Genomic DNA, 10,000 nt, shown 5'->3' with positions numbered 1-10,000 from the left:
ACGAGAGGTGATTAGTGAGCTAGAAATGAGGAGCCAGGGCCTCGACGAGGTTGGAAATCACAATCGGGAGTTACAGGACTTTGTTTACAAGCGACACACTGGACCACTGACGACATACATTGGCATAGAAGAGTCCCATTCAGTTTCTATGGGACATTCTGCACGCAGCAATTCATGTCTACTGGACTGAATGGACTTTACATTCACAATTGGGTTAGATTAATAAAAACCTCATACAAGCTCACAAATTAACAGTGAAAAAGGACAGTATAGATGAAGTGCGTCCCTGTGTTCGTTGACCATAATGTACTGTACATAGTCTGCAAGATCACAACCGGCAGAAAAGCGACACATTGTGAGTTTGTAGATATTGTAGCTATTTTGGACAAGTGACACCGGCATAGGATAAAATATGAACCGATTGGCTTTAGTGTTACCTTGACATTGGTTGGTCTTGCAGTGGTCCTTGAGCTGGGAGCATGTTCGGCCCTCGTAGTCGTCGGGGCAGGCGCAGTAGAAATCCCCCATCACACTGTGGCACTGAGCCTTGTTCTGACAAGGGTCAGGCTCACACATGTTACTCTGCACCTAGACATTGGGAAAGGATGTAGATGGATGAATGCTATGTGGCACTAAGGTCTAAACTGAATTCACTGAATGGCTAGTGTAAAAAACACATTTCTTGGAAAAACATCACTTATTTCATTAGGCTTTTACTCAATTCAGGTTCCTACTATTACATTTTTGTCAGTTCAAATCAAGCTAATTTCCAGTTTGGAATGAATTCCCTTTAACCCACAATTCCCCCCATGTAGCTGAAATGCTGCTGCTTTTAACCATATGCTTCCCAACAGTCATTTATTTCTTCATTCACAGTAGGAACATGTTCAACTAGCACGAAGCCTCTACGCAGCAAAAATCCTCAGTGTTCATTTAACTCTGAGAGTGTACAAATGTAAGCGTGTGCACAAGTCTCCGGTATGGGTTACCAAATGGATTCACGAACACTGGGGGATTTTAGGTCACATGTGTACGCTCTCTTGAGTTACCAAAATGGATAAACGAACACGGAGGATTTCACACTTTCATTCTTAACAGTGTAGTTTAGTGTCCCAGAATGATCTGCCGCTCACCTCACAGGTGGGGCCGGAGAAGCCCTGGGGGCATTCACACATGAACCCGTCCAGCAGGGAGTGGCACCTGCCCCCGTTCCTGCACGGATTACTGGCACACCTGTTTCTCTGAAGCTCGCAGTGCCGGCCCACAAAGCCCGCTTGGCACACGCACTGGTACCGCCTGGCCACCTCCTATGACAGAAGACATCCATGAGAGAAGATTCTTACTTTTGCCCAGATTAAATGGTTCCTTTTGCTAGTTCCGAAAGGTAAAAGGGAATCATGGCTTCATTTCAGAACTGTAAAAGTCAGTGCTGGAAGTCAAAATCAGAGCATCCGATTTCACTGTACAAGTGCTTTTGTGTAAAGACGGGTTGAGTTACTAAAACCACTTTGCCCCTGATTCTTTAAAGGTCCCATGTAGTCAAATGTACCTTTCTTCTTTTTAGAAAACTGTGTCTATCTACTACTCATCTGACTGTTATGCACTCAAAGGCCATGAGAACAAACTGCAATTCATTTCAATGTTTATGTAATGTTTTAGACAACCAGTTATGCGACGGAGACACCATATTATTTATTTCTCGACATGTCTGATTCTCACCTTGCATGTGCCTCCATTCTGACACTGTCCATGGCAGCTGTTGGCATCTGAAAGACAAACAAATATGGAAGATAAAAATATGAACTCAGATCTACTGGAGGCTGCTGTCCATTAGAAACACAGGAGGAACATGCAGGGGTGCTGTAAACATGCACTTGGCTGAGGGAAAGATACACCAGTGCATTCAAAGGGTTATTCAAAGCCTTTGTTAAGTTACCCAAGGTTATCCATCCATGTGCCTAGAAGATATTCACATGAAGAAGCAGACAAAGCACATGCAATGAAGCCAGGCTGGATATGGGGGAGAAAGGCTCTACAATAATAATAATTAGAAAATATACATTTTCACCAGGAGTTTCCCTGCCATGTTGAAAAACCCCAAACCGTTTAGTTGTAGATAGAAATGTTAGTAGTTAAGCCAATGTGTAGAAAATAGACTGTCCTAAAAAGGCTACAGCTGTAGCATTGTACAAGTCCAAGATATTTCCTGCATGTTTCTGCATGAACTACTGCAGCATAATGTGTTGCATCTGTGAGGCGTTGCGAACGTAAGAGTTTTGACGTGCAACACCATAGTGCGACAGAGCATAAATTAGGCGTTACTGATCCAAGACATAAATTACTTGGAACAATCACATTTTGCTCTGTTCTTGAAGCAGAAATGATCAGCCGGTTAAAATACGTTGTTATTTTTGACATTATTTGGTTCTGCTGTATAATACAAGAGAGAACTGTCTGCAGAATGAATGCAGCACAGATGCAGGATGAACTCATGAAGGGGGACTTTTACAATGGCTACCACTGTAAGAAAGACCAGAGAAGAATAGACGGCGCTTGAGGCAAGGAGACAGATGCCGATATATAGGCTAACAGCGTAGGCCAACAGTAGCTAATAGCAACTGATACTGACTGATGTCACAGTTCTGTCCCGACCATCCACGAAAGCAGGCGCAGTGATATCCACCAATCAAGTTTTTGCAAGAGTAAGCATTGAGGCAAGGCTTCGCCAAACACTCATTAACGTCTGCAAAAATGGAGACGAGAAGGGGGGGGGGGGGGGGGGGGGGGGAGAGAGAGAGAGAGAGACAGAGAGAGAGACAGAGGGGAGACAGAGAGAGATGGGGCGAGAGAGAGGCAAGACAAGAGAGAAAGCTAAGAACCTGCTTACAAGCCCCACCACCAATCGTAGATTCCTGGTGTACAATCCACTTAAACTCAACCTAAGGTTCTTAATACAATCATTTGGGTTCTGAGGTCCTGATCTGTCTTACTGTAATATAGGTAATTCATGTAATCTAACCTGGGCGATGGATAACATTTAAGCAATTCTGGGACGTGATTGATGCCATCTTAACCAAGATACAAATTTCACCCCCAACCACTCCAGAAGGATTTATTTGGTTTTTCTGGACAAAAATCTCCCACTCACTCTGTCTAGAGTGAGATTACCATTCCCCCCCCCCCCCCCCCCCCCACCCCCCCTTTCTTTTTTTGTTTTTTTTTTGTTCCCCGATCGCATTTCTTGACGTCTCCATGTCTCTGGCGGCCGCTCCACTCCCCTGCCGCCCAAGTCGGCTTCATTTCTTTATCGCATTCCCTGCGGGCCGCGCCGGACGCATTCCAAGTGGTCAGTTTCAGAGGCCGGCCGCACACCCAGCCCGCCTCACCACACTGTAAACCGCCCGCCGCATTAATACTCCTGGTCCTCCCAGGAGGTGCAGCACCTGTTGGCCAGCTGTAACCCGACACCCCCCTCTCCTACACCCCCCCCCCCTCTCTCTCTCTCAGGTACCGGTGGCTCCGTGAAAGGGGAACCGCCCGACAGCGAATAACAGAACCCCCGTAACACAAGAACCCATGCAACGGTTTCCTCCTTCCCTTCTTCCTCTCCCTTCATCACTACCTGCTCGTGTGTGCACGTGCAGTGGTGGAAAGTGCACAGTATTATAACTAAGTACAATTTTGAGGTATTGCAACAGTGTGAGCACTTTTACTTTGGTACTGTAAGTACATTTTGTAAAAAGTAAAAGTTAAGTACAGGCACCTTTTACTTGTAAAAGTATTTTTATATTGTGGTATTGCTACTTTTACTTAAGTGAAAAAATACTTCCACCACTGCATGTGTGTTGACAGGTTATGAAGTACTTTTTCTCTCTTTCCGCTGCTGCCTTGCTGTCGCTATGGCCCCCATGCAGTCAGGCTATGATGTGCCATGGAAGTGGGCCCATGCCCAGTTAAGAGAGTCCTTGCCTCACCGTAGCGTACATACCGGCCCATTTTACCCCCCCATCCCCATCCCCCCCAGTCTGGGGCCAAAGATAACCCCAGGGTGGGGTATATTTGGTCTCCAAGGCAGGCAGTTGCCAGGCGGGCGGTTATTTATATCTTTACTCAAGTCACCTGGCTTGAGTTGCATATGATCGTTTCTCTCCATCAGACATGCATGCAGACATGCACACACACACACACACACACACACGCACACACAAACACACACAAACACACACACTCCCTTTTCATATTAGTAGCCACCCTGCAGTATTACTACTGCTTCGACATGGCAGAATAAACAAACAACTAAATTAGATATACGTATATCTCAGGCAAGTGGGCGCAGGGGGTGGGGGGTGTATTCCTGGCTTGAGTCCAAACACTCACAACATTCACTGTTGGTGCAACGTACAGCAACACGTACAGAATTACACTCCACACGTTCACTGCAAAATGTCATCAAACATGCACGGGGCAGGCTCAATGTAAGGTCAGATCAACTGATACATTAAAAGGACAATTCACCCACATTTGATTCACACATGAACACAGATAAAGTAGTATGAACAATGTGACATTATCCCATAGTCTTGCTTCAGAATCTCATGATAAAGGAAGATTAATAGAAATCATTTACACACATGTCTACAGTGTGAGACACTACTATGTATATTTGGCAGGCGTTCCCTCCCTCACATGTGTTTTAACTCCATATAATCAATTCAATAAGGTTCTCGTTTAACTCATTTAACCACTTAAACCCTTCGTTCACTGGGATCTCCCACGGGTCCTTTACTTGGTCCCCTCCTATTTTTTTTAGATCAGCTATTTTTGCAAAATGTTCCCCTATTTTCACCCAATCGTCGCCTATCATGACATGCCCAGAATGGGGACGCTAGTTGATAACAACACCAATTAATGTGACTTACCGATTTGGCAGGTCTTGCCCGTCCACTGCGGGGGACAGATGCATTCAAACCCGTTCTCCAAGTCGATACAGGTCCCACCCTGAGCACAGGGGTTTGACTCACACTCATCTGTGTCTGAAACGCGCGTGCGCACACACACACACGCACACGCACACACACACACACACACACACACACACACACACACACACACACACACACACACACACACACAGTTAGGTCTGGCCCTGTTCAAATATCAACAAAAATGAGAGAAACGTTTGCTCTCTTGTTGAATTGTCCAAAAAAGGGGTTTTCAGTCAAGTGCGTAATCCAAACAAATTATCAAGACTACAAAAGGAATGTTCGCACACTAATGTCTGAATGTCCACAGAGATTTGGCAGATGCTAAAAACATATTTTTTAATGATGATCAATAGTGATTCAACAAACAAAAATGTTGGATGTATGCACTATGCATACGCAAAAACACAGTGACATATACTAACGCAAATGGACAGAGAGGCCAACATATACGACGCACGCATGCACGTGACTTTAAAGACAGAAAGATGGATAGACATGTGTGCACATAGATCAGACGCACACAGACTGTACTATTATCATCAGTAACCTTCATAGAGAGCCACCTCACTTACTTACTACAATACTGTGCTTCAATTTTGTCTGGGCAATTACACACCTGAAATATGCCTTTATTATTATTTGTACACGTGCACGACAACTGGCCAGTAGACCAACTTATTTCCCTGCTCTGAGCTCAGTTCACATGGCCTTTTCTCAGGTCAATTCGTTGCTGCTCACCTTTAGCACAGGTGGGCCCAGACCAGCCTGCAGGACAGTGGCACTCGAACCCTGTGGGGACTTCATGACATGTCCCCCCGTTAGCACAGGGGTTCGACACACAGGCATGCTCCGCTACAGAGAGTGAGAGAGAGAGTTCAACAGTTTAGTGTGGATCGGATCCAACTGAGAGGTGGAGGATTCCATAGACAGAATCATATTTTCTATGAGTGTGACAAGTGACGGGTTGAAAGAGATTTCATTATACTGAGGCGTTTGATGGGATGAGGAGAGCATTGCTGACGGGAGTAATCGGAGACCAGATCTTATCAATCTTGTTAACAAAACAGTTGAAAAATTCCTCACATTGGCCTGAGAGAATTGTGCACTATGGACAGAGGTGGGTTTGTAAATGAATCAATTATTTTCAGATAGAGAGGAAATAACAAACCAGACTAACAGAGGCATCAGTTGTCAATCCGATTGACAAAATTGTTCAAATCCTCAGCCTGCTAAATTATATAACTTCACCATGATACCAACACGTCACATCCCCCCCACCGCTATACAGGACATGCTTTTGCAGATGCATACATGTGCTCAGCCGAACACAGCTGGTGCATTTGACTCGCTGACTCACCGATCTCGCAGTTCTTGCCGGAGTAGCCGTCAGGACAGGCACAGTTGTACTCATCAGGCTCCGTGTTCATACACGTCCCTCCGTTCTTACACGGTCGGTTGGTCCCACAGTAATTAAGATCTGCACAGAAAACATCAAGGAATGTCTCCGTGTCCTTGTACAAAAATAGGTATTTTCATCATGTCCATGTGTGTTTGTTAACCTATCTCTCTGAATCAAAACTGCCTCTGTATATAACGAAGCTATTTCACACACACTGGATTCTCGCTAAAGTGAGACAATTTCCACCTAATTATGAAAGTGATAAAAAACGACACTTGTAAGAAAGACATTGTAAATATGAGCTTTATAACAGTGATACACGCACTATGACTTTCTTTCCTAATAATAGTAAAAGTTTGAACGTGTAGATGGTTCCTCGAATGTTAATTAGCTAAGTGCTTATACTGGCTCCTCCTATATTATCATTGTCAGATCCAGGATTGGCCGGTTGAGTCTGACCTTTGTCACAGAGCAGGCCTCCCCAGTTCTTGTCACAGCTGCATTGCCACGGCTCGTTACATGACCCATGGACGCAGCCCGGATAGGGCAGACACTCATCACAGAACGGACCCTGCCAACCATAGTTACACCTACCACACACATACACACACACACACACACACACACACACACACACACACACACACAAAAGGAGAGATGATTAGTCAAAGTCAACTTTTTAGGAATTTATTGGGCCCAATTTGCTTTGATGTACATCAAATAGCAAAAGCAGCCTAGTAGAGCGACAGCATGTGAACTTGAAGATCTTCTATTTCCACTGAATGTTCACTATTTCGCGAAATATTCAGTTCCCCTATATTTGCCAAATGTTCACCTTTTATGACATGCCCAGAATACGGAAGCCAGGGTTAAAGTGGTTAATGTGAGCAGATAAGGGTTTGGTGCCTTGCTTAAGGGCACTTCAACAGGATGCATGGATGCAGCAGAGTTTGCACCTGAGATGTGTTGTTTAATCCAGTCACTAAAACCAAAGCCCAAGCTGTGCTCATTGTGTGTTGCTGGATAAATTAAATAAATGAGTTGTCTGTAATGGCGTGAAATCTCTCAAGGACACATGAGGGGCTTGGCTTGTTTTTTGTGTGGAAAACCTTTTAAAACACATTTGTGGGCAAGAAGAGGTAATTTAATACACAACGCTCTTGGTTCCATGTTCCCATGGGTGAGCAGCAGTGATATATACAGTTCGTAAAGTAGTGTTTTAATGCTTTTACAGAAAACTAATAAGGTCGGTTTAAACAGGCAAGATGACCAAGACACATTATTAATCATATTTACAGCAACAACCTGGAGGAGCATTTGCATGGATTTAGGGCAAACAGAGACACTCAGTCACTTAGGTAGAATTGGCTCTGAGATTTCATGGAAAACTGTGGAAATGTGTGGCCAAAAAAAAAAGTAATTTATCAACTTAAAAAAAGTAAGACATGCTTCATTAAGGTTGACCTACATGAGACGTGTCCACTGTTAAATCAAACACACCTAGAACACCCAGCTTCTAAGGCAAGCACTTCTTACTGCCTGCAGCTGTATGGAAGCATTTGGGGGACAAAATTACCTTCTGCGCTGGTGAAATATAGGTCTTTTCCCCAAATAGTGCAATTGTTTGGCTTCAGGAGTTTGGCTCTGATTGTGCTGCATGAGCAGTTTGAAGTAATTTTATGTTAATGTTCTGCTCTCGTTGGAACTCGAGGTAGGTTAATATCAGTGTTGAAAGCTGGCCTTAAAAGAAGATTGCCATCGAATCAGAATAGAAATGCATTTAAATGTTGGGGGTAATGATTCATTCGAATGCACTTCACACAATTTTGTGAAGTTGCGACACAGTGAAATGTCGAGTGACAGTAACTTGCTTTGGCTCTACAGAACATCTTCATCAAGGTGAATTACCCCCCTCTGCAGCTCCTAATCTTAGGACAGGGTGCCAGGGGACATTCCCAAGTGTGCATGCGTGCGTGCGTCCTTGCCTGTATACAACATGCCTGCATTTCTGCGTGTGTGCATCTGTGCTATGTGTGTCAGTATTACTCGCATGCGTGCATCCATGTGTTTATGTGAGTACAGTGTATTCCACTACGCATTGTGTGTGCATGCCTTTGTACTGTGCGTGCATGCACGTGCATGCGTGTGTCAGACCTCTTCCTCTGCCTTAGGGACGTGTCTAAACGTGGAAACAGCAGAGAGGAAAAGGAGGACCTTGTAGGAATGGTGAGAGGGGCTGCCTAGAAGCAGGAGCCCCCAGGGAGAGCAGGCCGAGGGGCCAAGGGGCCAAGAGGTTCTTGGGGGCCGAGGGCCGTTAGGGCAGCCGGTTAGGGGTTAGCTAATCAGTTGGTTTATGGCAGCACTCCGTTATTTCAAGGCCAGTGGTAACCTTGCCCCACCTGTCCTGTCATTTCTCTGTCGGGGCTATTTTAGGAGCCAATACCCCCCTCCTTCACTGAGACACACACACTTCAAAATGGCCGCCACCCAAACAGAAGTCTACTCTTAGCGGTGGTGATATACAGCACTGCTGGGGTGCTCTAGTGTGCTGCACGGTTGTAGACAAGAGGCGCCGGGTTGAATGAGTTTTACAGTTGATACCTTGCTTTTTCCCCCCCACACACAGGAACACACAGGAAACGGGGTAAAAAAGTGGCACAATCTGCAGGTTGGATGAGCAGGTTGGATGACACACAGCTTCAACGGCCTAAGCAGGCCTTATCAAGAAAGTGGAAAATAAATGAGTTTTTAATAGTACGTGTAGCAGCCAACTGGCTAAAGCTTGACTTGTACTATACATAGCACTAGCTGCCCATGCAACTGACAAAGGGCCTTATCGATTACTTTTGTTTGCAACAACTAGAATACATACTCTGAATACATTTCATAATTTGTATATTAACCACTTATAAGAACTTCATCATATCACGAACAGCGAAAATATCCGATCCACAAGCTCACAACACCTCACAATTCCCAATTGTGCATGTCAGGATGAAAGTTGTAAAATTCATTGCAATTTGGCAATGCAAATCTGACCCACAGTAGAAACGGAAACAGAATCCCTTCATTCAACCAGTGGAACAAATTTTACAGAGGCCATTTCACCGATGGCTTTTAGCGCAATGGACTATAGCTTCTCGAATAACACGACGCGCGCACACACTGACACAAGCTCAATTGACATATCAATACCGGCACGCTGCAGAGAGTGTGACAGCACACAGTGGTCTGTGTGTATTGTGAGCGGTGCAGTGTTATTGTATCCAAACACTGCGGTTCGGCGTGGTTAACATGCTGCCCCAGCATGCCGTGGTGGGAACACGGACAGTCTGTCTGGCCACAGTGTGGGACAGCAGACAGACGCAGAGGAGACCGCAGACCTACTGTTATACTTACTACTCTGCCTGGCTTTCCGTTCCTCGTTGTGTTATTTCCTCGCTTGCACTCCTCTCTCAGTCCGTCTGTTACAATCCTCAGTGTTAGTTTAACTCTGAACATATACAAAAGTAACCATTGGATTTCACTGAGTGTCCTCTCTCTCTCTATCTCTCTCTTAAGCATTTGCTGTGTTTATCCCTAAATATCTTTTTCTGTCTATTACTCTCTCCCCTCT

The 10,000-nt window shown here is 44.9% G+C and overlaps 1 protein-coding gene across 1 annotated transcript in view; it reads right to left on the bottom strand.

Moving 5' to 3' along the window:
• The window catches only part of LOC308329802 (protein jagged-2-like), a gene marked incomplete at its 3' end in the record, with an annotated part of 62,726 nt that overhangs the window by 15,176 nt on the left and 37,550 nt on the right, over nt 1-10,000 (bottom strand). Inside the window, exons 6-12 of the mRNA XM_080784305.1 lie at nt 6,844-6,974; nt 6,343-6,462; nt 5,724-5,837; nt 4,920-5,033; nt 1,720-1,766; nt 1,134-1,307; nt 438-588 (exon numbers count right to left, since the gene is read on the bottom strand). Coding sequence (XP_080640431.1) covers nt 438-588; nt 1,134-1,307; nt 1,720-1,766; nt 4,920-5,033; nt 5,724-5,837; nt 6,343-6,462; nt 6,844-6,974 — 851 coding nt within the window. The remainder of the gene's footprint in view (nt 1-437; nt 589-1,133; nt 1,308-1,719; nt 1,767-4,919; nt 5,034-5,723; nt 5,838-6,342; nt 6,463-6,843; nt 6,975-10,000) is intronic.

This window comes from Protomyctophum bolini (assembly GCF_963924005.1).
Source record: "Protomyctophum bolini genome assembly, chromosome: 15".
NCBI classification, from domain to species: domain Eukaryota; kingdom Metazoa; phylum Chordata; class Actinopteri; order Myctophiformes; family Myctophidae; genus Protomyctophum; species Protomyctophum bolini.
Note: the sequence above shows the minus strand (reverse complement) of the source record. Positions and strands in the feature narration are given on the sequence as shown.